The following is a 27874-nucleotide window of genomic DNA, read 5'->3' on the forward strand; positions in this document are numbered from 1 at the left end:
TGACGATCGCTCATTGGTGAGAAACGAACGCTCAAAAGGCTAAAAGATAACGAGCGTTCGCTCGTTTAGATAACGAGCGCTCGTTCATTTGGAACGTTGCACGAACGGTCAGAAAAAGGCTGAATGTTCCCGAACGTACGTTCATTTCTGGGCCTGGCCCAGTCCAATGCTTCTGACCTAGAATTTTCTAGGGGTTCAGGAGGTTCACCCTCATTCCCACTCATTCGCGCTGTTTTGCACCTTCTCCAGAGATTCAAGGTTTCTTGTTCAATCACCACAACTGATCACCACCTCTGCCATGGCCGACCACCGTCACCTCAAACAGAACGCGCCTTGGCTTCACCGGCGACCCCTTCGCACCACCAGAACCACCGTCAGCCAAAACACCATCGTCTCCACTCTTCTCTCTTCGAAAACCAGCAACTCTCAAGGAGGGTTTTTCTCCACCTTCCTCTCCGATCCACTCGTGTTATCATCACCCATCAACATCAACTTCACCATTGCTAAAACCTCTACGACGAACACGACCACTGTCACGATAATGTCCCTCCCCGTGCCTATACTCGTCTACCTCCTCAGCCACCTACACGGTCACCATCACCTACCAGGACGACCTTAGCGACGCCACTGCCACCACCACACAGCAGACTACTACTTCCAAACCACCAACCACGAAACAATCAGCTACCCTCTTCCTCTCATTCGATGATTTTCTCGAAGACCGAATGCCCCCCTGCAACACCATTTTTCCCTCTCTGCCTCCCCTAATTTTTAATGTTTACTGATGGGTTTAATGTTGGTTGAACCTCGTTAATTTGGTATTGGAAGAGATGAGTGTGTTGTGTGCATTTTAGCGTGAAGGGGATAGATGATTCTGATGATGGTGCATGGGCTGACGGGATAAGGGGTGAATGGAGCTTATGCAGTAAGCATATGTGATGAATCTGAATGTACAGGTGAACAAAAGACCTACCTGCTGTTATGGCTGCTGCTACTGCTAGCTGTGTAGCCGGCGACCTCTTCTCACTCTTCTCTTTCTCTGCCGGTGCCGGTGATGATTCTAGATGATGGTTTCGCGTGTGCACTCTCTCTCCTTTTTTCTCAATCCGATCCAACCAAATTCTGCTGCTCTAACAACCTGGTCTCCCCCCTTTTCTCTCTCCCAAAATCTTAGAAAAATATTCTCTTGACCACCTGGTCCCCCCTGCTGAGACACACCTCCACACGTGCCCTTTTCCACGTTTTCCATTTTTTTATTTTTATTTTAATTTAATTGTTTTCAGTTTTAATTTTATTTTTTTAATTTTTTTAATTATTAACTCTATTAAAACAAAATTGAAGATAAGAAAAATAGAAATTAAATTAAAAACAAAAAATCTAAATACATAAAAATAGAATAAAACAAAAAGGTAAAATAATAAAAAGGAAAATAATAAATAACCAAAAAAAAAAAAAAAAAAAAAAAAATTTTTTACAACCCGGACAAAATTGAGTGTTGACAGCTGCCCCTCTTTACTTAGATATTACTAAATAATATGAAAATTTAATCTTTTCGTATTATTTAAGTAAAGCTAAGTAAAGATAAAAACACAAATTTTGTTCGGGTTTCAATCATGACAAAAAACGAACAAAATAATTCAAATCACGATACCAAACGACCAATGTCACATAGAGTATCAGTAACCAAAACTAAAACCTGGATTTGACCATTGCCTCGCAGAGGGCCAAACTCACAGAACAAAAATTTAAATCCGACCATTGCCATGCAGAGGGTCGATAACAGAAAATTAAAACCTGGATTTGACCATTGCCTCGCAGAGGGCCAAACTCACAGAACAGAAATTTAAATCCGACCATTGCCATGCAGAGGGTCGATAACAGAAAATTAAAACCTGGATTTGACCATTGCCTCGCAGAGGGCCAAACTCACAGAACAGAAATTTAAATCCGACCATTGCCATGCAGAGGGTCGATAACAGAAAATTAAAACCTGGATTTGACCATTGCCTCGCAGAGGGCCAAACTCACAGAACAGAAATTTAAATCCGACCATTGCCATGCAGAGGGTCGATAACAGAAAATTAAAACCTGGATTTGACCATTGCCTCGCAGAGGGCCAAACTCACAGAACAGAAATTTAAATCCGACCATTGCCATGCAGAGGGTCGATAACAGAAAATTAAAACCTGGATTTGACCATTGCCTCGCAGAGGGCCAAACTCACAGAACAGAAATTTAAATCCGACCATTGCCATGCAGAGGGTCGATAACAGAAAATTAAAACCTGGATTTGACCATTGCCTCGCAGAGGGCCAAACTCACAGAACAGAAATTTAAATCCGACCATTGCCATGCAGAGGGTCGATAACAGAAAATTAAAACCTGGATTTGACCATTGCCTCGCAGAGGGCCAAACTCACAGAACAGAAATTTAAATCCGACCATTGCCATGCAGAGGGTCGATAACAGAAAATTAAAACCTGGATTTGACCATTGCCTCGCAGAGGGCCAAACTCACAGAACAGAAATTTAAATCCGACCATTGCCATGCAGAGGGTCGATAACAGAAAATTAAAACCTGGATTTGACCATTGCCTCGCAGAGGGCCAAACTCACAGAACAGAAATTTAAATCCGACCATTGCCATGCAGAGGGTCGATAACAGAAAATTAAAACCTGGATTTGACCATTGCCTCGCAGAGGGCCAAACTCACAGAACAGAAATTTAAATCCGACCATTGCCATGCAGAGGGTCGATAACAGAAAATTAAAACCTGGATTTGACCATTGCCTCGCAGAGGGCCAAACTCACAGAACAGAAATTTAAATCCGACCATTGCCATGCAGAGGGTCGATAACAGAAAATTAAAACCTGGATTTGACCATTGCCTCGCAGAGGGCCAAACTCACAGAACAGAAATTTAAATCCGACCATTGCCATGCAGAGGGTCGATAACAGAAAATTAAAACCTGGATTTGACCATTGCCTCGCAGAGGGCCAAACTCACAGAACAGAAATTTAAATCCGACCATTGCCATGCAGAGGGTCGATAACAGAAAATTAAAACCTGGATTTGACCATTGCCTCGCAGAGGGCCAAACTCACAGAACAGAAATTTAAATCCGACCATTGCCATGCAGAGGGTCGATAACAGAAAATTAAAACCTGGATTTGACCATTGCCTCGCAGAGGGCCAAACTCACAGAACAGAAATTTAAATCCGACCATTGCCATGCAGAGGGTCGATAACAGAAAATTAAAACCTTGATTTGTAGCTTTGAAAAGTTGATAAATGCCAAGTTAAACACGAAGATTTTGCAAACAATTCTCTTCGCTTACTCTGAGATGATGTTATGTCATGATGATGCATGAATGCATAGACACATGAGACTTTCATTTTGTTTTTTTTTCTTTTGTTCTCGCTTTTCATCATTTTTTTTTTTTTTTTTTTTTTTTTTTTTTTTTGAAATTCCATGCTTGGAATCCATTGTTAATATTGTCATCAAACACAATGTACGTTCAAAACGCATTCCTAAAAAACAACGTTGATAGGTATAGAACCCTTTGACGAGCAGAAAGTGTAACCCTGAGTTAAAATTCTTTTTATCGCTTTTTGCAATCCAAATTAACTTGAACCCTGTAGAAAGTGGAAGAATGGTTATGAAAAGCAAATGAATAATGATTAACGCATGTGTGTCCCTCCTTTGGGGAAAAGTGCTATTAACATGTTGTGCTCCCATACTGCCCCAGTTTTGCACAATGGAAAAGTAAAAAGATTTGGGTATGAAGGATTCCCCCAAATTGGATGATCTTCGATTGACAGGGAGACTTTTTTTTTTTTTTTTTTTTTTTTTTTTTTTTTTTTTTTGAAAATAACACTGAATTATGTCGTTCACCACATCATTTTGTTTCAAAGTCAAATTCATGAGAAAGATTAGGACCAACAGTCCTCAGTCAGTGTGGACTTTTATGGGCTTGTACCGTGGCTAGAGGACAAAGGGTTTTGAAAGAAAGGATAATAAAGGCCCAACTAATTTGTTTGACGGTTAAAATCTTCAGACAAGAATCATTTGCAAGGTGTCCCGTCAACTGTCCTTAGGGATTTGAATTTCAAGCATATTTATTGTTGTTTTTCTTTCTTTCCCTTTGGATCATTCTCTTCGTTGCCCCTGTTGTGGTCTTTTATGATATTTCCCCTTTCATTCATTTTTTCTCAACTTTGGATGCTTGTGATGTACCCTTTCAAATTGACGTCGACATGCTAATGATTCTTGTCTAGGGTGATGAAAACAATTATGAATTTTGGCTCAAAAGGGGTGCAATTGGATGAACTACTTTTGACGATTGGATAACGAAAAACGGCCGCACGTCATTCCGAATCTTGTTTGTCTGACTTTCTCTTGAATTTAAACCTGAAACGAAACTATGTAGTGCCTGACACCTCAACTTTTTTTTTTTTTTTTTTTTTTTTTTTTATATCTCCCTAATCAACGGATTATCGGTGATATGTAACATGATGAAAACTGCCCCAATATTAGGCATATAGCGAAATCTTTCGTCTTATGGGAAACGAAAAAATTAGGATTCAAATAATGTGAATGCAGATGCTTTATCAAGAAAAGAACACCGGTTACACCCAAAACCTTGAATCAGGGAAGTATTCACCAACGGTATTTTTCAAAACTGTTTTCGAAAATACTATGTCTTTGACAACTTTATTAACAACAAACTCAACATGTAACCCCTTTTTTTCGTTTTTCTTTTCCGACATCCTCCAGGACCGAGCTCGCCAACCTGATATACCTGTGATGCTTTTATCAACACGCGTTTACTTATTTTCATTTTCATTTTCACTTGACTACTTAACAGCTCAGCGTGACATGCAATATTTCAGATGGAATGCAAACAACCAAAATATGAATGAAATCACGTGAAATTTATTTATTGAATAAAACACAGAGTACAATAAGCGTTGAAGATAATATCAACATCCCTTTAATAGCCACCACTATCACGGAATCATCATGCGTAAAACTTTTTTACTGCATCAGAATTAACTGGCAATGGTAACTCCTCTCCGTCCATTCTCGTGAGAATTAGTGCCCCACCAGAAAATGCTTTCTTCACTACAAATGGCCCTTCATAATTTGGAGTCCATTTGCCTCTATGATCCTTTTGTATAGGTAGGATCTTCTTCAACACCAACTCACCTTCATGAAATTCTCTTGGATGTACCTTTTTGTCAAATGCCTTCTTCATTCTTCTTTGATACAATTGTCCATGGCATACTGCTGTTAGTCTCTTTTCATCAATGAGATTGAGCTGGTCGAAACGAGCTTGAACCCACTCCGCCTCTTCTAATTGGGTTTCCATTAAAACTCGTAAGGACGGAATTTCCACTTCAAACGGAAGTACTGCCTCCATTCCATATACCAGCGAGAAAGGCGTTGCCCCAATCGATGTTCGTACCGAAGTGCGATAACCATGTAAAGCAAAAGGAAGCATTTCATGCCAATCCTTATACGTGACCACCATTTTCTGCACAATCTTCTTGATATTTTTGTTAGCCGCCTCTACTGCCCCATTCATCTTTGGACGATAAGGAGAAGAATTAAGATGATGAATTTTGAACTCCTCACATAACTCTGTCATCATCTGGTTGTTCAAGTTAGTGGCATTATCAGTGATGATCCTGTTAGGGATCCCGTATCTGCAAATCAACTCCCTTTTTATGAACTTGGTCACTACCTTTCTAGTTACATTAGCATAAGAAGCGGCCTCAACCCATTTTGTGAAGTAATCGATTGCAACTAATATGAAACGGTGTCCATTTGACGCCTTTGGCTCAATAGCTCCGATGACATCTATTCCCCACATCGAAAAGGGCCATGGTGCAGACAACACGTTCAAGGTCGTGGGTGGAACATTGATATTACTTGCGTATACCTGGCATTTCTCACACTTTCTCACATGTGTACAACAATCATTTTCCATAGTCAACCAAAAATACCCCGCTCTCAGTATCTTCCTGGCCATTGAGTGCCCATTCATGTGCGTGCCAAATGTGCCCTCGTGTACTTCTTTTAGTATCAGGTCGGCTTCTTTTGCATCTACGCATCTAAGGAGAACCATGTCATGATTCCTCTTATATAGAATATCCCCACTCAAAATGAAACTGCCAACCAACCTCCTTAGCGCCCTTTTGTCGTTTTCTGATGCCTTTTCTGGATATTCTCGGGTCTTAAGATAATGCTTGATATCAAAGTACCAAGGTTTACCATCTACCTCCTCTTCAATGAAATGACAATACGCTGGTTTCGCATGACTCTTCATTTCAATCATTGGCAATTCTGCATCTTGATCCACTTCAAACATCGATGACAAGGTAGCCAATGCGTCTGCTAATTGATTATCTTCTCTCGGTATATGATTAAACGTGATGGAATCGAAATACTCAATTAATCCCCTGATGTAAGCTTGGTATGGAATTAATTTAGTATCCCTAGTCTCCCATTCTCCCTTCAATTGATGGATGACCAAAGCTGAATCTCCATATACATCCAGAATTTTTGCTTTAGACTCTATAGCTGCTCGAATTCCCATGGCACAGGCTTCATATTCTGCGATATTATTCGTGCAATTAAAACACAACCTTGCCGTCATTGGAATGTATTGATTCTTAGGAGAGATAAGCACTGCCCCTATTCCATGCCCCATTACATTCGAAGCCCCATCGAATAATACCGTCCATGCTTTTTCATCTTTGTCATCTTCGTTCTCAGCAAATAAAGCCATGATATCTTCATCAGGAAATTCAGGTTGCATTGGCTGATAATCACTAATGGGTTGATGGGCTAAATATTCCGCTAAAGCGCTACCCTTGATAGATTTCTGAGTAACATATACAATGTCGTACTCTGACAATAACATCTGCCATCGAGCTATCCTTCCAGTGAGAGCAGGCTTTTCAAAAATATACTTGATAGGATCCATTTTAGATATCAACCAAGTGGAGTGGCTCAACATGTATTGCCTTAGACGATGAGTAGCCCACGCCAGTGCACAACAAGTTCGCTCTAACGACGAATATCGTTGTTCGCAATCTGTGAATCTCTTGCTCAAGTAATATATAGCATGCTCTCTTTTCCCATCTTCATCATGCTGACCCAATACACAACCCATTGAATTATCCAATACGGTCAAATACAAAATGAGCGGTCTTCCTGGCATAGGTGGACGCAATACAGGAGGGTCTTGCAGGTATTGTTTGACCTTTTCAAAAGCAACTTGACAATCTTCATTCCAGACTACGGCCTGATTTTTCCGTAGTAACTTGAACATTGGTTCACAAGTATCAGTTAATTGGGAGATGAACCTAGCAATGTAGTTCAATCTTCCCAAAAAACCTCGAACCTCCTTTTCTGTTCTGGGCGCAGGCATTTCCGTTATCGCTCTTACTTTGTCCGGATCAACTTCTATCCCTCTTTGACTGACAATAAAGCCCAACAATTTTCCAGACTTTACTCCAAACGTGCATTTGGCAGGATTTAATCTGAGTTTGTACTTTCTCAGTCTCTCAAATAATTTCCTTAAATTGAAAATATGCTCCTCTTCTGATTCAGACTTTGCAATCATGTCATCTACATAAACTTCAATTTCCTTATGCATCATATCATGAAAGAGTGTCACCATTGCCCTTTGGTATGTTGCTCCAGCATTCTTGAGTCCGAAAGACATAACCTTATAGCAGAATGTTCCCCATAACGTGATAAAGGTCGTTTTTTCCATATCTTCCGGTGCCATTTTAATTTGATTATATCCCGAGAATCCATCCATGAACGAAAACAACGAAAATTTGGCCGTATTATCAACCAGAGTATCGATGTGTGGTAACGGGAAATTATCTTTCGGACTTGCACGATTTAAATCACGATAGTCAACACACATTCGAACCTTCCCATCCTTCTTAGGCACTGGTACAACATTCGCTACCCATTGTGGGTATCTTGCCACGGCCAAAAATCCTGCGTCAAATTGCTTTTGGACTTCTTCTTTAATTTTTAGGGACATTTCCGGCTTCATTCTTCTCAATTTTTGCTTGACTGGAGGGCATTCTGGCTTGAGTGGGAGCTTATGTTGCACAATATCGGTATCCAGACCCGGCATGTCATTGTAAGACCACGCGAATACATCTTTAAACTCCTTCAATAAGGCACGCAATCTTTCCCTCACTTCCGTTTTCATACTAGTACCGATTTTCACCTCCTTTATCTCATCATTCTCCCCCAAGTTGAGTATTTCAATCTCCTCCTGATGGGGTTTTATCTCCTTAGATTCTTGTTCCACTAATCTCAACAGTTCTGGAGAGGGTTCCACATCATCTTCGAAATCATCTTCCGTATTATTGATAGGGTGCTCAAAATTAGGAACATTGATATCATTATTTTCAAAACAATCATTGTCACATCTGCATCATTTAAATTTATGAAAAAGTATAAATAAATAAGGTAAACAAAGAAAAATGCCAAATGATGATGAAATGCAACTTTATTATCACGCTGAGTGAAAAGTAAAAAAGAATCAATCCACAAAACTTCAGTTCTAAAGCCCCAATCGAAACTATGAGCTTAATTAAAACTATTACATTTTGTTCACATTAAGCATCACAGGTAAATCAAGTGTTTCCCAATTGTTGAGTTGAGTATCAGGGGAGCAAGCCCACACAAAGCTCAAACTTTGAGGCCCTTCTTCATCCTCCACAGCTGCTATTTGGTCAGCATTGATCCACCCAGCACTGCGGAAGCTTTCCTTGATGTCAACAATGTGAATTTTGCTCTCTTTGGGCCCTCGTCTTTCTGCACGGGCCAAACTGCGCTCTTTTCTTTCTTCAATCATCCTTTTCCGGTCTTCCTTAGTAGGTTTGTACCCCAAGCCATATCTGTTCTTGTTTTCAACGATTTCCAGAGGAAATGCTCGCCCCTGCCGATATTTGCCCAAACCTTCGCCATATACATAGCCCTCTTTTAGCATAATCTTGGCCATCATAATAGAAGCACATGATAGACGAGGATTTATTGGAAACGGTTCCACACAAGTATTTCCCACGATTTCCAACGATTGGAAGGCTGTTTCGAGAGCTTCTTCAGCCGCCTCGATGTAGCGCGTGGATGAGGGCCCACTCACAAGAAGATCTTCTTCTCCTGATACTATCACCAGCTTATCTCCCATCACATACTTCAACTTCTGGTGTAGTGTAGAAGGTACAACTCCAGCCGAATGGATCCATGGGCGTCCCAGCAGACAACTATAAGCTGGCAGAATATCCATAACTTGAAATGTTATTTGAAAGACACTCGGGCCAACTTGTATTGGCAATTCCACTTCTCCCATCACTTCTCGTTTGCTACCATCAAACGCCCTCACAATCATTGAACTAGGCCTCATATGCATTCCTTCGCAAGGTAGCTTTTCCAGAGTTGCTTTCGGCATGACGTTCAAAGAGGACCCATTATCCACTAAAACACGCGCAATAACATGATCCAGGCATTTCACAGAGACGTGAAGAGCCTTGTTATGCCCTCTTCCCTCAGCTGGTATCTCTTCATCCGTAAAAGTGAGATAATTATTAGCAACAATATTGCCAACAATACCCTCGAATTTATTCAACGAAATACCTTGCTCAACGTGGGCCTCACTGAGTATCTTCATTAGCAACTTTCTGTGTGATGCCGAATGCATGAGCAAGTCCAACAAGGATATACGAGCAGGCATACGGTTTAGCTGCTCCACCACCTTATACTCACTTTGTTGTATGAATTTTAAAAATTCACAAGCCTCCTCTTCAGAAACTTCTCTCCTCTCTTCATTGTCGGGGATCTCCTCTGTCTGTGCACCCTTCCCCTTTAAGAATTCTTTTGCTTTCACGGCCATCGTTGTTTCTTTATCATTAACTCTTTCTCGTGCCAACTCTGGGGATGTGAAAATTCGACCACTCCTAGTCATTCCACCTATCCCCGATATGTTTTTGACAGCCGGGTCAACGCTTTGTTCTTCGCTTGACGTATGCGTCCCATACCTCCATGGGACAGCTTTTTCGTTCTTGTAAGGAAAAGGAGCTGGTACATGGATAATAACGGGCGACCTTCCTTGAGTTGGTGGAATAGAAGTAGTCTTAGTGAAACGAATCACTAATGGTTCTGGTAAAATCATACCGGATTCATCACCAGTCTGTGCAAATACCTCTCCTTCCTCATTCTTGTAACATACCTGCATCAGACCACGATCTAGCAGGTCTTGCAAAATTTCTTCAAACTCCACACACTCCTCAATAGAGTGCTCCGTATCTGGGTGGAACACGCATGCCCTACCCTCATCATAATCACCCTTCAGGATACCCACTTTCAGCAATGCTTCCAAAATAAACCTCCTAGAGCTCTTGACTTCTTTCACATTTCTCACCAGCTCATGTTCTTTCACTTCGACAGCATTCGTCGAAGCACTTCCATGCCCAGATAAAGGATTGGATTCGACACTAGGCTTATCCTCTTGGAACTTTAACCACCCAGAATCAATTAGAGTCTGCACTTTATGCTTGAAAGCCAGACACCTCTCAGTGGAATGACCAGCGGCCCCTCCATGATAACTACACTTTGCCTCTGCATCATAGCCTCTTGGGTACGGAGGTTGCAAAGGCTTCAGGGGACAAACGACCACCAGACCTTGTTTGATAAGATGAGGCAATAATTCCGTATAAGTGGTAGGAATTGGGGTAAAATTAACATAGTTTCTCTCTTGGTTCCTTCTTGGATAAGTATTTGGACCCGCATTCACATTGGAACCTACGTTTGCCCCTTCTCTCCAATTATTCGTCGGAATGTATTGTGGTTGATAGTACCCTGGTTGTTGTTGAGGCCTAATTTGATGACCAAATGACGCGTTAGCTGCATGTGGATGTTGACCCCAGTATGGTCGATAATTATGAGTGGGAGCCTGACCTCTCCACACGGGGGTTGCAGATGTTGCATGCACATCTCCTTCTTTTCTTTTTCCTGAGTTGAAATTTGGTTTTTTAGAATTTGCAACCACCGACGAGCCATATGCAATCTTGCCATTTTTCAACCCGATCTCTATCCGCTCACCTATCACGATGATATCGGCAAAATTTGAAGATACATTTCCCACCATATGTTCATAAAATGGTGGTTGGAGTGTATTTACAAACATTGCCACCATTTCCCTATCATACAAAGGTGGCTCAACTTGTGCAGCCAATTCCCTCCACCGCTGAGCATACTCCTTAAAACTTTCGTTGTCTTTCTTCGACATGTTCTGCAGCTGTAAACGATCTGGCGCAACATGTGTATTGTATATGTACTGTTTCACGAATGCATCAGCCAAGTCCGCCCAACAACGAATTCGAGTAGGCTCCAAATGGGTATACCAGTTTAACGCCACTCCAGCCAAACTATCTTGAAAAACATGGATGAGCAGCTGCTCATCATAAGCATATGCAGCCATCTTTCTGCAAAACATGGTCAGATGGCTCTTTGGACATGTATTTCCCTTATACTTCTCAAAATCTGGTGCCTTGAACTTATGTGGTATTTTAACGCCAGGAACCAAACTCAATCTAGAAACATCCCCAAATCCATAACTCTCATACCCCTCCACAGCCCTCAATCTTGCCTCTAAGCTCTCCAGTTTATCCTTTGCCCCATCAACATTACTAGTTACCCCCTGAAACGAAGTATATGGTGCAACCCTGGTAGAAAAACCCTCTCCGGCAATCACAGGTGGCACCGGGGTTACTCGTATTCCATCAGTCATGCTTGCATGCATCCCTTCATTTATCATAGGTGCAGACATTACAACAGGCCCCGGAGTACTGATTGGCGGTAGGTTAGCAGTAGTAGGGAAAGAGAATGACGTCTGCTCCCCTTCTGTGTATTCTCCCACAGGTGGGGTATAACCTGGGGGTAATCCATACATTGGGAACGAAACAGATTGGCTCCCAGCATTGAACATCGGAGGGTAATATTGAGCACTTCCCTCAACTTGCGCAGACGTCACCCCTCCCGTAGTCTTTAGGGCTTCGAGAGCCGCCAAAATCTGGGCCATTTGATCCTTCAACTGGCTGACATCGGCCTTAATAGATTCGTGTGACTGCTCCCAATTCTCCATGACCTTCGAGTTAGCTCTGGTCCTGTACGGATGTCGTGGAAAATTTGCCGTTGTTTTCTCACTTGTACTGCCGATTATTATTTTTTATTAAATTAAATTAGACAACGATGAAAAATGCAAAACGAAAGAAAACATGATGCATGCTAGTAATAAGTGGAAATCACAGGATAACGATGACAATACTGATGGAAAATTAACACAAGCCGATACCAACAAACATCCCTTATCTTTCATTTAAAGGAAATTTGATCCATTACATAGTCTAAGGAACAAAACACATAATTCCGATGTACATCAATCCCGTGCCCGGGCAATGAAAGATTTCATCTCTCCCACCAACCATTTACAATGATTAATAAACAATTCTATTTCCGCTGGTGAGTTACAAAAATGAGTGCTTGCTTCAGCATTCGACACCATCCTGGGGATGTCTTCAATTGCCCCGTTTGCCAAAGCAGCCAACTGAGAGAATCTTTCCTTCCAGTGCTTTACAGCCATTTCTTGCTCGGCGATGTGCTCTTCCATTCGCTTTATCAAGGCCTGATGCCTTTCTTCAAAATCTATCGACCTCCATCGCTCCTCCTGTTCCTCGATATATTCCTCCATTTGTTTTATCAGAGTTCGATGCTCTTCCTCTGCTTCCGTTAGCTTCCAACGCTCCCTATTCATATCCGCCTCAAACGACATGGCCATTTCTTTCATCTCATGCCCCGCTTTTTCTATCTGAATCTGCGCTTCTCTTAATCTCTTTAGGGCTTCTCGTTTATCTCTTTTGGCTTCTTCGTAGAGGTGTTTCCACTCCTTTCCCTCTTCTAAAGCCACCTTCTTCTCATTTACCCTCATGGATAATTCCTTACTCGCAGCTGCCAGATCCTGTTTCACTCGAAATGTGTAATCCCTCTCAGCCTTCTAGCTTTTGACAAGGTTTTCATAAGCCCGCGACTTTTCTTCATTATCATTTTTCATATCCACAAGATCATTACGCGCTCTTTGTAATTCATTCTCCAACCTAGCATTTCTCACCTTCAATTTCTCCATCTCAGCCTTCAATTGTTGCACCTCTTCACTTTCTGGAGCTTGAGATGGTCCTTCACTAGCTGATTGATCCTTGATTGGCTTGAAAGGCAACTTGACTACTTTCACTCTCTCCAGAATCCAGGTGTGGTAACTAATACTGCTATCCACTACTCCATCCCTCAAGTCCTTCTCTGCTCGAACAACATTTTCCCAGGCATTTTTAACCTTTCTTAACAGTTCGATGAAATGCCCGTCTTCGTAATAAATGAATAGGGTAGCAAGGTAATCTGATGAAGGTGCCCCTTTCATGGGATGCCCAAATTGTCTTTGCACCAAAAGAGGGTTGTAATTTATACAGTACCGGGCACCTATAAGAGGTACATTAGGAAAACTACCACAATGTTGTATAGCCAGTTTATTTCCGAACCAAGGAAGGCGCCATTTTATACTTCTTTCGCTCAAGCCGGCAAGGAATCGGGCCCAATCGTTTCCTCCTTTACCTTTAAGCCCTTGGTGTGACAAATTCTCCGATAGACTCTTAACGTCGACCATCTCTTTAAACACGCGCGTTGTCATCCATGTATACAACGCCGGTAAGCAACAAAGAATCTTCTTTCCCTTTCTCTCATGGCAAAAACTTAAAGTCCCATAAACATCCGCAAGAACTGCTGTTACAGGATTCTCTGATCTGGTTTTACTCGCCACGAAGACGTCTATCGCGGTGTAATCCACAAATTCTTCTATTTTGGGAAACAAGACAATGCCGTATATGGTGAGGGCTAATACATCTATGAAAGTTTCCCAATCTTCTTTATCAGCCAGATGATGTAAATACTGCTCTAGATATCCCTGTGATAACCCATGCACTTGATTCCTCATCATCATCCTGTTTTCAAGCTCCTTGGGATGTAATTTCATGATGGTAGCAACAGTGGGTATAGAGGCATGATGCTCTAAATGTTGGTAGGGAGTGGTGCCCTCCAATGGTAAACCCAAGATATGCTCGAACTCCTCTATGGTTGGCGCCAACTGAAAGTCTTGAAATGTGAAACATCGAAGCGGAGAATCATAATATTGTGCCAAGGCTGTGATAGCGGGTATTTGTACTTCAACCTCCATTAAATTCAACAAATTTCCATATCTTCTCTGAAAGGTTTCTCTCTTTATAGTCTTAAGCCTTTTGCCCAAGTTTATCAGCCCGGTCAAGTTTCCCACATGAGTCCTTAGACTATACTTCTTTCTTAAGTCGGAAGAGTCGGTGTGCTGTGTAGCATCGGATCTTGTGTTAACATCCATCTCGTATGAAGTCAAGTAGGTACCTGTGATTTCCCTTAAAATTAACATGTTACTAAATGATGTATGAATATGATGCATGATAATAAAATTACATGACAAAACAAAACACATGCATGGGATGAAATGTAATATCATAAAAAAAACGAACAGCGTGAGGGTTACAGAAGCATATATTCCTCCCATCGTGCCCTACCAAAGGTTCATTGCTTTGAGTTCAAGGTCAAGTATATGCAATCTCACAAGGGTAGTTCCCTGAACCTAAAGGTCAAAGGTCACTAGAGCTATGGCCCCCTTCATAGCATTTCCACAACAGTCGAGTAATCAACTAGGTGTGAAAACACATATGAAGAGAACAGACTCTAGCTGGAGTTCTCACGATAGCCAAACAGGAAGTACATCCCAGAGTGACACCGCTACACAACTCCTCTAATTCTAAGCTACGCTCAGACCCGGGTATAGGGCCCCACTCATGATATGCCAAAAGTGTGTGTGTGAAGGGAGGAAATTATGCACACCCAAACCCTCACCTGCAAAACAACCAGAAAAATTCCCAGGCAGATATAAACATATTGTCTACCCTAGGGTTCAATATTCCACAGTTATTGCAGTTATTCCAAATATCACACATAGATAGAGAAAAGGGAAAGAAAAACACAAAACAAAACCACACCAAATTCGCGCATCTAATTAAATGGCTCGACTCTCTAGAAATCCCCAGTGGAGTCGCCATCTGTCGCAACCGGAATCGCGACGGGACGACGATCCAAATCAGAAACGGGTTTTAAAAAAAAATTTGGAGTCGCCACCATAGTTTATTATGGAAAACTATGGAAAAAACCTCAAAATGATAAAGCACGGTCCACGAAAACCAAAGATTGGGTTCGGGAGTCAGTTACGCGTGGGGAAGGTGTTAGCACCCCACAACGCCTACCCTAAGGCAGTACCTTTAACTAAATGCACGAATATGATGTGGTTTTTCAAAATGTTTAATTATCCCCTAAAATAAAATTATAAATAAACAAATATATTTTTTTAGTTTTTTGGGCCCGACAAGGATTGACCTTGCTCCTACGTATTCTCATTCAAAATGAGAAATCAGGGTTACGTAGTTCTAGCTGAAAGACTGTTTGTTTGTTTGAAAAAGCAGATGTTTTTTTTAATTTTTGGAGATTTTTATGTTTTTAATATTTTCGAGAAAAAAAGAAGGTAATGAGTACTAGGCCGACGCGAACGGTCGCACGAGTACTCATACCTTTAAAATGATATTTAAATATTTTTAATTATTTTTGAAAAGAGAGATAACGATATTAAGCACTAGGACGATGCGAACGATCACACGAGCACTCATATCGTTATCTACTTATTTAGGACGACTTAAAAGTATTGAGTGCTAGGCTGATGCGGACGATCGCACGAGCACTCATACCCTCGTTTAATAATACGTAAATAAGAGAGAAAGGTATTGAACACTAGGACGATGCGAGCGATCACACGAGTGTTCAACCTTTAAAACATATTTTTGAAATTTTATTTAAGAAGAAGAAAAGGTTTTTAGCACAAGGACGACGCGAACGGTCACACGTGCGCTTAAACCTTTAAATATTTTGGTAATAATTTTTATAAGAAAGACGAAAAGGTTTTCTAGCACAAGGACGACGCGAGCGGTCACACGTGTGCTTAAACCTTTTCAAAATATTTTTATTTAATTTTTTAATTTTTGTAAAAGAAAATGAAAAGATTTTCAGCACAAGGCCTACGCGAGCGGTCGCACGTGTGCTTAAACCTTTTCAAAATATTTTATTTAATTTTCAATATTGTATTATTAAAATATATATTTTAGAATAAGTAAATGTCTAAAATAAATAAATAGAACAAAATAAAATAAGACAATAAAGAAAAATAAATAAACAAAAGAAATTGGAGAGGCCGAACGGACGCTGGGAAGAGATTCAGAATAACGAGCGTTCGTTAAGTAAAGAACGAACGTTCATTGGAGGGAGAGGACGAACGTCCACTGGGGAACATAACGGACGGACGTTTAGAAATGTGAGCTGAATGACGAGCGTTCATTGGGCAGATGGTGAACGAACGCTAAAATATGAGCGTTCGCTGTGAAAGTGGCGAACGAGCGCTAAGTAACGAGCGTTCGCTGTGGAAGTGGCGAACGAGCGTCAGTAACGAGCGTTCGCTGTGGAAGTGGCGAACGAGCGCTAAGTAACGAGCGTTCGCTGTGGAAGTGGCGAACGAGCGCTAAGTAACGAGCGTTCGTTGTGGGGATGGCGAACGAGCGCTAAGTAACGAGCGTTCGTTGTGGAAGTGGCGAACGAGCGCTAAGTAACGAGCGTTCGTTGTGGAAGTGGCGAACGAACGTCGGTAACGAGCGTTCGTTGTGGGGATGGCGAACGAGCGCTAAGTAACGAGCGTTCGTTGTGGAAGTGGCGAACGAGCGCTAAGTAACGAGCGTTCGCTGTGGAAATGGCGAACGAGCGCTAAGTAACGAGCGTTCGTTGTGGGGAGATGGCGAACGAGCGCTCATTGGTGAGAATGTTGAACGAACGGTCAAAAAGGCTAAGGATAACGAGCGTTCGCTCTTTTGGATAACGAGCGCTCGTTGGCGAGAGTGCTGAACGAACGGTCAAAAAAAGCTAAGGATAACGAGCGTTCGCTCGTTTAGATGACGATCGCTCATTGGTGAGAAACGAACGCTCAAAAGGCTAAAAGATAACGAGCGTTCGCTCGTTTAGATAACGAGCGCTCGTTCATTTGGAACGTTGCACGAACGGTCAGAAAAAGGCTGAATGTTCCCGAACGTACGTTCATTTCTGGGCCTGGCCCAGTCCAATGCTTCTGACCTAGAATTTTCTAGGGGTTCAGGAGGTTCACCCTCATTCCCACTCATTCGCGCTGTTTTGCACCTTCTCCAGAGATTCAAGGTTTCTTGTTCAATCACCACAACTGATCACCACCTCTGCCATGGCCGACCACCGTCACCTCAAACAGAACGCGCCTTGGCTTCACCGGCGACCCCTTCGCACCACCAGAACCACCGTCAGCCAAAACACCATCGTCTCCACTCTTCTCTCTTCGAAAACCAGCAACTCTCAAGGAGGGTTTTTCTCCACCTTCCTCTCCGATCCACTCGTGTTATCATCACCCATCAACATCAACTTCACCATTGCTAAAACCTCTACGACGAACACGACCACTGTCACGATAATGTCCCTCCCCGTGCCTATACTCGTCTACCTCCTCAGCCACCTACACGGTCACCATCACCTACCAGGACGACCTTAGCGACGCCACTGCCACCACCACACAGCAGACTACTACTTCCAAACCACCAACCACGAAACAATCAGCTACCCTCTTCCTCTCATTCGATGATTTTCTCGAAGACCGAATGCCCCCCTGCAACACCATTTTTCCCTCTCTGCCTCCCCTAATTTTTAATGTTTACTGATGGGTTTAATGTTGGTTGAACCTCGTTAATTTGGTATTGGAAGAGATGAGTGTGTTGTGTGCATTTTAGCGTGAAGGGGATAGATGATTCTGATGATGGTGCATGGGCTGACGGGATAAGGGGTGAATGGAGCTTATGCAGTAAGCATATGTGATGAATCTGAATGTACAGGTGAACAAAAGACCTACCTGCTGTTATGGCTGCTGCTACTGCTAGCTGTGTAGCCGGCGACCTCTTCTCACTCTTCTCTTTCTCTGTCGGTGCCGGTGATGATTCTAGATGATGGTTTCGCGTGTGCACTCTCTCTCCTTTTTTCTCAATCCGATCCAACCAAATTCTGCTGCTCTAACAACCTGGTCTCCCCCCTTTTCTCTCTCCCAAAATCTTAGAAAAATATTCTCTTGACCACCTGGTCCCCCCTGCTGAGACACACCTCCACACGTGCCCTTTTCCACGTTTTCCATTTTTTTATTTTTATTTTAATTTAATTGTTTTCAGTTTTAATTTTATTTTTTTAATTTTTTTAATTATTAACTCTATTAAAACAAAATTGAAGATAAGAAAAATAGAAATTAAATTAAAAACAAAAAATCTAAATACATAAAAATAGAATAAAACAAAAAGGTAAAATAATAAAAAGGAAAATAATAAATAACCAAAAAAAAAAAAAAAAAAAAAAAATTTTTTTACAACCCGGACAAAATTGAGTGTTGACATTATGAAATATATGCTGATACATGAATTGAATTACACAAGCTTACCCTATTTTCCTGTCTTGTCCGTTTTGTACGTTCGGTTATTGTCATGTCGCAATGATCATCCGTGTGGATGTGAGCAGAAAGAGAAGAGCTGTTGGAAGAAGCGTTGGAAGAAGAAAGTTTGGTCGAGGTAGAAGTTAAGACCAAAATGTAGAACCTTCGGCCAGTAGTTAGTTTATTTGTACGATGACTGTTCGATCATCTTTTACCTTCTTCTTTTGTATGATTGTTTGGTATAGGTCTTTTGTAAACTGTTCGGACTAGATTGCTTATTTGTACAGTTTTAACTTTCTCGTTATTCTATAAGGCCGTTCGGCCATAAGCGCATGTCCTATTTTTTGTAAGACTGATCTGTAGTATTATTAACATGTGATTATTATATTATATGGTTTTATACTGTATTTTTGGGATGTCACATATACTAATCATAAAAATTGATTTTACATTATTATTCAATTATAAATTACTATATGTAATAATGCTATTAACTTTTACTTTAATAATTCTAAAAGTTTACAAATAGTAATTTTTTATTGGTATACCATATACAACAGTTTTACACTATTAATCTGAATATATAATGTTTGAACTTACTTTTTATTTGATTAATTGTCCAAATTTTAACGTTAGTGATATATAGGAATAATGCTTGTAAAATATATACAAAATAGTTGTAATTTATTTTTTTCTTAAAAAAAAAGTTATATATTTATTTTATTTTCGATTTAAGAAAATAGTGGTCGTATAAATGGTGTGCAAGTTCGAAAATAAATATAACAGGTGGTTTGATTTATTTTTAGTGGTATTTATATATTTAATTGTAGATTTTATTATATTGTTTATTATTTTCTTTTGCATTTTGTTAAATTAAAGTCAATTACTTCAGAAGCTCATCCCACTTAGTACATCTCATTTCAATTAGTGAATCTTATGGAATCATTTGTTAAGCTTTAGAGCAATTATTTAAAAACTATTGTTGGTACAGTGATGATGAGTATAATTTTTAGTTAATTATTAAGGTAAAATTGCTTGCATATTCTATACATAAAAATTAAACTCTTTTATTTTCTCTTTAAAATATTGCTTACACTGCATATTAATGATTGTAATGCTCTTTTGTTCCATTAAAAAATAAAATTAAAATATGAATGGATAGATAAAACACAATATTAATAATAACAATAATAATTGATCTGTTTTTCCTCTTTAGTGTGAAAAGAAATAGTAATTATTATGATAATATATATATTATATTTATTTGGGAATTTATTGTAGTAAGTGCTTCCCTCCACATCTATATCCGAACCAAATTCCCTCCCTTCTCTTCATCTTCTTCTTCCTCTCTCTCTTTTTTCTCTTTCCCTCGTTTTCTCCTCTCTTTCTCTCTCCCGCTTTATTATTTTCCCACTCAACAAACTCTCAGATCTTTGTTTCCTCTCCCATTCCTTTCGATTCCCCCAATTCTAACTCCCAAACCCCACCGATCCCCCTTCCTTGCGGCGGATGTCGGCACCGCGCGCTCCTTCCGCTGCCGCCACCGCCACCGCCACTGCCTCCTCCAACCCGCCCGATCAGATCATGCACACCATGAAACGCCAACTTCCCTTCTCTTCCATGAAACCACCCTTTGCCGCCGCCGGAGACTACCACCGCTTCGCCCCTGACCACCGCCGAAGCCTCGACGCCGAAGCAGTCGTGGTCAAGACTCCTGTCGGTGCTTCCCTAATTTTGTTTTTCATTTTTAGGTTTTTTATTATTTTTTTGGCTGTTGAGTTGTTAGAGTGGGTTATGTGGTCGGGTGTTCGTGATGGCTCGGATAATTGTTTGAGAACTAGAGATCTGCTCAATTCAAGGGCTTAATTAGTTAGTGAGTTGTTAATTTGTTGGTGTTAGTCGCTGAATCAGTTTATAGGTGACACTAGAGCTAGATTGTAACTTGGAGATTGTTAAGTGGTAGTTGAGATTGAATTTTGATTTCCCAAGTTAAGGTGCTTGAGAGTTGGAAATATAATGTGCTCGGGACTTGTTTTTATACAGGGTATGGAATTGATTGGTCAATATCTTGTATAGAAGGTTATAATTTATAAACTGTTCTATCTGTTTAGTCTCTTTGGTGATATTAAGTTCTTGAGTTTGTGACTAGAGCAGTGAGGAACTTGAGAGGATGTGTTTGCTGATTATAAATTGAGTTGGCAGTGTGATTGTAAATTGGTCAAATTTTTCGAGGAAGTGGTAGGGCTATTTATTTGTTGTATTAGCCGCTTTGAAGTACTTCTGGACAGTCCCATTGACATCATGTGAAATTATGTATATACTCTTTTAACTTTGGCAGTGTGATTGTAAATTGGTCAAAAATTTTGAGGAAGTGGTAGGGCTAGTTATTTGTTGTATTAGCCGCATTGAAGTACTTCTGGACAGTCCCATTGACATCATGTGAAATTATGTATATACTCTTTTAACTTTCGTCTGCTTATGTTTTATTTGGATCATTTTACTCAACCTAAAATTGAATCTGGAGGCTGCCAAATTCATAGGTTTTGGGCATTTGATTTGACCACAGATCAATTACTTCATCCATACGTTCCTAGTCTAGGAGTTCTGAGTGTTTGTAACCTACTTTTAGGAGTATCTTTCATACTTTCATATTAAATCAATTGTACATATTTGTGCATGTGTCATGTCTAGTCCTTCTGTTCTTGGGGCTCTTTGGAAAAAGATTTCCAATTTATTGTTTGACTTTATATGATTACAAACTAGAAATGGATTAGGTAGTGATCATGTGAAAGAATGAATTATGCATAATCTTGTGATGAACATCTCTATAATAGTAGAGTTATTATTTTATTTTCCTTTATGAACATTCTAATTAATATTGCTTTGCAATTATTGCTTGCATGCTTTGGACCAAATATAGATTGTCTATTATGGATTATAAAGTATGTGAATTATTTGTGAAAATGTAATTCTTACTATTCTAATTTCTCCTGTTTTGTCATTTCTATTGATTGCAATGATTATATTTTCACATTTCAGCAATTGAAGCGGAAGAGTGAAGCAGCTGATTTTGAAGCTGATTCTGGTGATAGGATGACTCCTGGGTCCACTGAACCAGCTAATAGTCCTTTTCGTACACCAGTATCAGGAAAGACAGGAAAAGGTGGTAAATCCTCTAGGATGACAAAATGCAACAGACTTGGAACTCAAACTCCAGGCTCAAATATTGGTGAATATCATCTTCCAAACATTATGTTTTTATTTTTAACAGATATCCCTAGAAAATGCTGGTAAATCATATTTTGGTTGTCTGTCAACTAACATACACCATCATTACTTACCTGTGTTAGGCATGCAAAAAACTTAGATACTTTTTTTTTTATGTAAACTTGGCAGGTTCTCCTTCAGGCAATAATCTCACTCCTGCTGGTCCATGTCGTTATGACAGCTCTTTAGGTATTATAGCTTTTGGCAGTTCATTGTTGATCATCAAGGTTTTATAATTATTCAATTTTATATGGTGCATTATTACCCTTTGGTCCTTTGTAGTTTCATTCTTTCTCATTTAGTGGCCTCAACTTTCATTGTGTATTAAACTCTCTCAACAACTTGTAGTTTATAGACAAATTTTTACAATCAGCATTTACATGTTTATTTTACTCATTATTTAATTCTGGTTTAATATTTTCACAATGTACCCTCTAAAGTTATTGTTTAGCTCATGCATTACCTTCTTGGAAATAGAAGTCACTCTAGTGGGTCCAAAAGGATGGGTAAAGAACAACTCAAAACCAAACTGAATTTCAAACTTAACTGAACCACACCTAGAAGAACCAACTTGTATTTAGATTTCTAATAGTCTAACCAATTTCTGTCTAAAAAGCTGTTAAGATAACCACTTTCAAATCTAATTCAGTTAATCAGATTTAACTAATCTATGTTATTTCGTTCACCCAACTCATGTAGAAGCTGATCTACTCCTAAAGCTCTTTATTCCTCTGCCACTACCAAGTACCAACAGAGGCACAGTCTGCTCTGTTACCCTCTTGCCATTGCTATCTTTCATATTGAAGCACATTTAATAACATGCGATCCATCAACATGATTGTTATGCTACATAAAGGATCACACTCTTCTTCGTTAGTTGATGAACTGGTTAACCAAATGACAAAAAATGGTTTTAATTACAGTTTGAAGAGCTGGTTTTTAAATGTGGCGTGGTTCGTAGACTGATTCTTTAATTAGTTTTTATTACAGTTTGGTTAAGTCTTCTTAATCAAACCAACCGGCCATGTCTTAGATGGATAGGATGAGTAAATGTTAAATTGACATTGAAGTTAACTGAAGCTAATATTTTCAAGTTAAACTAAAGCTGAGGAGATTTCAGTTACAAAAATAGTCGGGGTTTGTCTGAAAATGGTGAAACTACTGTTAGATTAAGTGTAATTTTCCCTTTGTTCAGTATGTTTTCAGTGACAAAAGGAAGTTGCTATACTCTTTTTTAATTACTGCATATATCATTTTCGTAAAAAATAGGTCTGTTGACCAAGAAGTTCATCAATTTGATCAAACAAGCTGAGGATGGTATCCTTGATCTGAATAAAGCTGCAGACACGTTAGAGGTTAATATATTTTCATATGGTCTAGTGATTGCATGCTGTAAAGTTTGATAATTTGATGTTCCTTTTTTTGTAACTACAGGTGCAAAAGAGGAGGATATATGATATAACAAACGTTCTTGAAGGGATTGGCCTTATAGAAAAGAAACTGAAGAACCGAATTCAATGGAAGTAGGAATTTCTATTCGTCAATCCTTGTCATAATTGTTGAGGTATTGAAGTTTTAAACTATTTTACTGACTCCTTTGACAAATGTTGATCAGGGGATTGGATGTCTCAAGACCGGGAGAGGCTGATGATAGTTTTGCTAGCTTACAGGTTAGAAAAAATTCAATTTTCTGCTTGGGATTGACATGGAGATGGTTTCTTTAGATTGGAACATATAAAGCTTGATTATGTATTCAATTTATGGTTTCCTGTCAAGAAACTTTCATTTTTTTTTTCATCTGGAGGTAGCTGTTGTCAAATCATTTTATGTGAGATTGCCTGTGAAACATTTTTATTTTTATTGAAACAAATTACAGACCTTCTCTGACTTGAATTTCAGTAAGTTGCTTTGCAATGGGTATTGGGATTGAATTTTTGTATAATTTATTTTATATTATACTTCACAGATAATATTAATTCCTGAAATTTTGTTGGCATTTGATTTCCTTCTGTTTCTCATCTGCAGGCAGAAGTTGAAAATTTAACAATGGATGAGCGGCGGTTAGATGAACAAATAAGGTTTGGAGACCATCCATGGCAATTTTATCTTCATTGGCTTATTCATCTATAATGTTTGGGGACCATGCCTGGACTACTGAAGTTTTCTAATTAATTGCAGGGAGATGCAAGAAAGACTGCGAGAGCTCAGTGAAGATGAAAACAATGAGAGGTAATATTCATTTTGCCTTTAATCATCTGTGTTATTTGGCGGTCATTTTGTGTGCATAACTATATTTGATGTGTTTCTTTAATCTATCTCCACATGCATAGGTTGCTTTTTGTTACTGAGGAAGATATAAAAAATTTACCCTGCTTCCAGGTAAATTTCTTCGTCTATGTTCTTTGCGTCACAATATAAATTTTGGTTTTGGATGTTTACTGAAATCTTAGTCTTTACTGCCAGAATGAGACCTTGATAGCAATTAAAGCACCCCATGGCACCACTTTGGAGGTACCCGATCCTGACGAGGTAATTTGAGAGGGCATGAAGATTTAAATAGAAGTTAATAAATATCACTTGCATTTTTCTCATGGTAAATCCCCCTTTTCTATTAGGCTGTTGATTATCCACAGCGGAGATACAGGATAGTCCTCAGAAGCACAATGGGCCCCATAGATGTTTACCTTGTTAGGTATTTTTTGTATGATTCGAAAATCAGTTTCCTCAAGTTTATTGCAATGGCATGGTCAGATGACAGTGCAGGATGAGGCTATAATGCTTCTCATGTAACATGTAATAGTTAGATTCCTGACCTCCCCTTCTTTCTCTGTCTTTTTAGTCAATTTGAAGAGAAGTTTGAAGATATTAATGGTGTTGATGTACCCAAACTTCCATCTAGTCCAGATGTTAACAAAAATCAATCAACAGTGGTACCGGAGGATAAAGGGAAAGGCGTTGATGTTCAGGGACCAGATGTTGGACCTAGTTCAGAGTTTACTACCTCTCAAGATTTCGTCAGCGGGATCATGAAGATTGTTCCTTCAGATGTTGCTGTGAGTATCACCTCTTTGAGACATTTTGTTTTTCATATTTCGGTTCTAATGCGAGAATACATTTATGGCAACACTGTCTCAGCTGTGGGGGATTATCTTTCAAAATTCTGCACACATCTATGATTGCATATTTTGTATGAATTTTTGCAATGTTTCTTTGTTGTAACTTGTAAGCACGAAGTCAGTATCGTTTCTGATAAAAGAAATAAAAGCTCAAGTGTAGGAGCTTATTTGAAACTTTTTTCCCTTTGCAGAGTGAAGCTGATTACTGGCTTTTATCAGATGCTGATGTTAGCATAACTGACATGTGGAGAACAGAACGTATCCTCCCTAAACTTATCCTCCATTTATTCTTTAGATACGTCATGCACCCACACACCTGGAGGGGAGGGGTTTGGGATTTTCACAAAAAAATAGGATTCAGGCTTGATGATATTCTAAAGCTTCATTGTTACATTTACAGCTGTAGTTGAATGGAATGAACTGGATCCGCTTCAGGAAGATTACTGTATGACTCGCGATAATACTTCGACCCCAAGTCATCCTTCAAATGTAGGTGAAGTGTCTTCTACATCTAAACCCTCTGGAGGTTGAAGCTTCCAATGCATTGTGAATATAAAAGTGAACGTGATGTTCCTTTTCCTGCTGAGAACCTATGACATCCATCCATATTCCTTTTGTATCCTCTCTACATTATTCTGGCGGTTGGATTGAAGGTTCCATGAAGATGCTTTCTCATGTTTTTCCTAGAAGCTAGTCCGAGGAACTGAGTGGCCAATCAATTGGCTCGTTGTATAGTAAAATATTACATAACCCAAGGGACCTTAGTTCAAGAACAAAAAGATCTTGATGCTTTGCCGAAACCATCCTTGTATATTATTTTAAGTCTTGCTTCGTAGTACTTAGCTCGATGTCTTATGTTTTGCAAGCAATAAAAAACTTCGGAATGCAAATTGGAAGAGTTATGCTCCTAGCTTATCATCTTTAACCATTCGTCCATTTCAATATTTGCTATGCCTGCAATTCAGCACACTGATGGTGAAACGACAAGTTTCAGCTGGGATTTTAGGATCATTCATTTTCTTTGAGTTGGCAATTACCTTATCACCATTCTGTGAGTTGGCAATCACCTTATCGCTATTCTGGGCCTCCCTCGATAATCCAATGATTGACTGACTACAACCAATAACTAAATAGTGTGTTATATTATACCGATTATACTAACCTGGTGGATGCAATCATGCAAGCGAATTATGACAACGTTAGTGGCATACATAGTGCATATTATTAAACATCATTTTCATTATCGTTAATAAATAATAAGAATGTAACATGCCCATAAGTGTGGAAACTAATGTTTATCTGGTTATAAAATTCGAGATACTATAGAGAAAGCATGTTCAGGGGCAGATTGTTTGACATTTGAAGGTATCACTACAAGCTACTTATCTTTCTCATCTTTCTTTCCAATCCAACCAGCCACAATCGGGGTAAGAGCCACTGTGGGTGGAAACCTAATTGGAGATGCAGCTTTATGTGCAGCATATGCCAAAGCAAAGGTACCAACTTTTTCGCCAGTCTCATCAGCTGAGATTCCAATCTGAAGATAAACACGCAACTCATTAATCCCAAGCAATAATTATTTTTTAACTAAATTCCAATCTATCTACGTTAGGTTTTGTTTTAGTGTTGGACCTTCTGCAACAAAGATTGGACATCAATTCCAGCACTAATTAGTGCATAACAAAGTGCGAAAGAGATCAATGACAGTGTAATTGAGGTAGCCAGGTATGCTCCTCCATATTTTGCTAGCAATTCCTTGGCTTGATCAGCCTTTGATTTCTGTTGCTCAGAATTCTCCTTTCCTTCCTCTTTTGAGCTGAAAATCTGCAAGATACCATTTTCTTCATTTTAGATAGACTCAAAAAGATACTGAATATTGAGTCATTACTCAACATTCCTTGAGCTAAAAAATTCACCAACAAGCCATCACGTGCTCCCCAAACGTGGAGAAAATTAAAACGAGGCCAAAGGAAGGAATGGAAAGAAAACCTACAATTCAGGGATAAACACAGAAGCTTACACAGAATATAAAATAAAATTTTATCAAGTGGCACATCTTTTGCAGTTAAGGCAATTTTTGACAAGCAAAACTAGTCCCTTTTGCCTCACTGTTTTGAATTTTCAAGGTTTCTGTTTCCTTTATCGGAAAATGTCAGCAACAAAATCATATCATAGCATATCCTTCGATTATACTTTTGACTTTCTCCAAGTTCAATCCAAATCGAGCTTCTTTTTTGCAACACACTTAATTAAGTGGGAACCAATACACACTTAGCATTGAAGCCAAGAAAGCGAGGCTGCTTATCAGCAATTACACACAAACACGAAACCACCAAAAAACAAGAAACCTACGATTCAAGAAACCGGAATCTTTTAGCAACCTTAAACTCCTAGATAAGCCAAAACAGACGAGAAAAATGAAAAGCGCACCTTCCAAAGTCCAGCTTCAAGGCCATACTTCTTTGTAACTTCCTCAGGTGAAGGGTTTTCAATTTCCTCCGTCTTCTCTCTAAGAGCTCGCACTCTGAAGCCCTTCACATGATACTTGAGTCTGTGAAATGAAGCAGAAGCCGAAATTCTCTGAGTCCTTCCGCTGAGTATAGAAGCACAAGAGGGCGATGGGAGTAGCAGCGATGTGGTCATCATCATCAGCCCACACAAATCTTCCACCTAATGCTCAATCAATTTCCTCTGCGATTATCAAAATTGAAAGCAGAAAAAAAAAGAGAAACAGAAAGTGTATGTTATGTGAGCTCAATTCAGCCAACAAAGAGAAAAGATAGTA

General features: G+C 39.6%; 3 protein-coding genes across 7 annotated transcripts; 1 reads left to right on the plus strand and 2 right to left on the minus strand.

Annotated features, from left to right (window-relative positions):
- Positions 1-271: 271 nt before the first annotated feature.
- Positions 272-9946, minus strand: LOC148201687 (uncharacterized). The gene is made up of 2 exons (XM_088109465.1): positions 8726-9946; positions 272-463 (listed from the first exon to the last, which is right to left on the minus strand). The coding sequence occupies exons 1-2, from the start codon at positions 9929-9931 to the stop codon at positions 272-274; spliced, it is 1398 nt and encodes a 465-aa protein (XP_087965591.1). The 5' UTR covers positions 9932-9946.
- Positions 9947-19998: 10052 nt separating this feature from the next.
- LOC124837530 (transcription factor E2FB-like) lies at positions 19999-25999 on the plus strand. Of its 5 annotated transcripts, none has more exons than XM_047312917.2 (14): positions 20000-20422; positions 21746-21935; positions 22103-22162; positions 23243-23328; positions 23408-23496; positions 23589-23643; positions 23999-24051; positions 24134-24202; positions 24304-24352; positions 24437-24502; positions 24589-24665; positions 24813-25026; positions 25281-25347; positions 25490-25999. In XM_047312917.2, exons 1-14 carry the CDS (start codon positions 20216-20218, stop codon positions 25618-25620), a joined length of 1413 nt encoding a protein of 470 aa, XP_047168873.1. In that variant the 5' UTR covers positions 20000-20215; the 3' UTR covers positions 25621-25999. The 5 variants fall into 5 exon arrangements, with proteins under 5 accessions (XP_087965030.1, XP_047168873.1, XP_087965031.1 ...); XM_047312918.2 differs by having other exon boundaries at positions 20001-20422; positions 24152-24202; XM_088108904.1 differs by having other exon boundaries at positions 19999-20422; positions 25281-25999.
- A 309-nt stretch (positions 26000-26308) lies between these two features.
- Positions 26309-27874, minus strand: LOC124837532 (FAM210B-like protein). Its single transcript, XM_047312920.2, has 3 exons — positions 27520-27874; positions 26722-26913; positions 26309-26626 (listed from the first exon to the last, which is right to left on the minus strand). Exons 1-3 carry the CDS (start codon positions 27736-27738, stop codon positions 26468-26470), a joined length of 570 nt encoding a protein of 189 aa, XP_047168876.1. The 5' UTR covers positions 27739-27874; the 3' UTR covers positions 26309-26467.

This window comes from Vigna umbellata, chromosome 3, assembly GCF_029865625.1.
Source record: "Vigna umbellata cultivar VRB3 chromosome 3, Vumbellata_1.0, whole genome shotgun sequence".
Classification (NCBI taxonomy): Eukaryota; Viridiplantae; Streptophyta; class Magnoliopsida; order Fabales; family Fabaceae; genus Vigna; species Vigna umbellata.

What these genes read in the sequence shown, in the direction of transcription:
- LOC124837532 (XM_047312920.2), bottom strand. Translation starts at nt 27,738, where the DNA reads ATGATGATGACCACATCGCTGCTACTCCCATCGCCCTCTTGTGCTTCT. An exon ending in TTGAAGCTGGACTTTGGAAG is followed by an intron (nt 26,914 to 27,519) that starts GTGCGCTTTTCA and finishes GGTATCTTGCAG; the next exon opens with ATTTTCAGCTCAAAAGAGGA. An exon ending in TCCAATCTTTGTTGCAGAAG is followed by an intron (nt 26,627 to 26,721) that starts GTCCAACACTAA and finishes GTTTATCTTCAG; the next exon opens with ATTGGAATCTCAGCTGATGA.
- LOC148201687 (XM_088109465.1), bottom strand. Translation starts at nt 9,931, where the DNA reads ATGGCCGTGAAAGCAAAAGAATTCTTAAAGGGGAAGGGTGCACAGACA. An exon ending in GGCCTCAAAGTTTGAGCTTT is followed by an intron (nt 464 to 8,725) that starts GTGTGGGCTTGC and finishes TGATAACACGAG; the next exon opens with TGGATCGGAGAGGAAGGTGG.
- LOC124837530 (XM_088108904.1), top strand. Translation starts at nt 20,216, where the DNA reads ATGTCGGCACCGCGCGCTCCTTCCGCTGCCGCCACCGCCACCGCCACT. An exon ending in GAAGATGAAAACAATGAGAG is followed by an intron (nt 24,203 to 24,303) that starts GTAATATTCATT and finishes CCACATGCATAG; the next exon opens with GTTGCTTTTTGTTACTGAGG. An exon ending in TTGTTCCTTCAGATGTTGCT is followed by an intron (nt 25,027 to 25,280) that starts GTGAGTATCACC and finishes TTCCCTTTGCAG; the next exon opens with AGTGAAGCTGATTACTGGCT.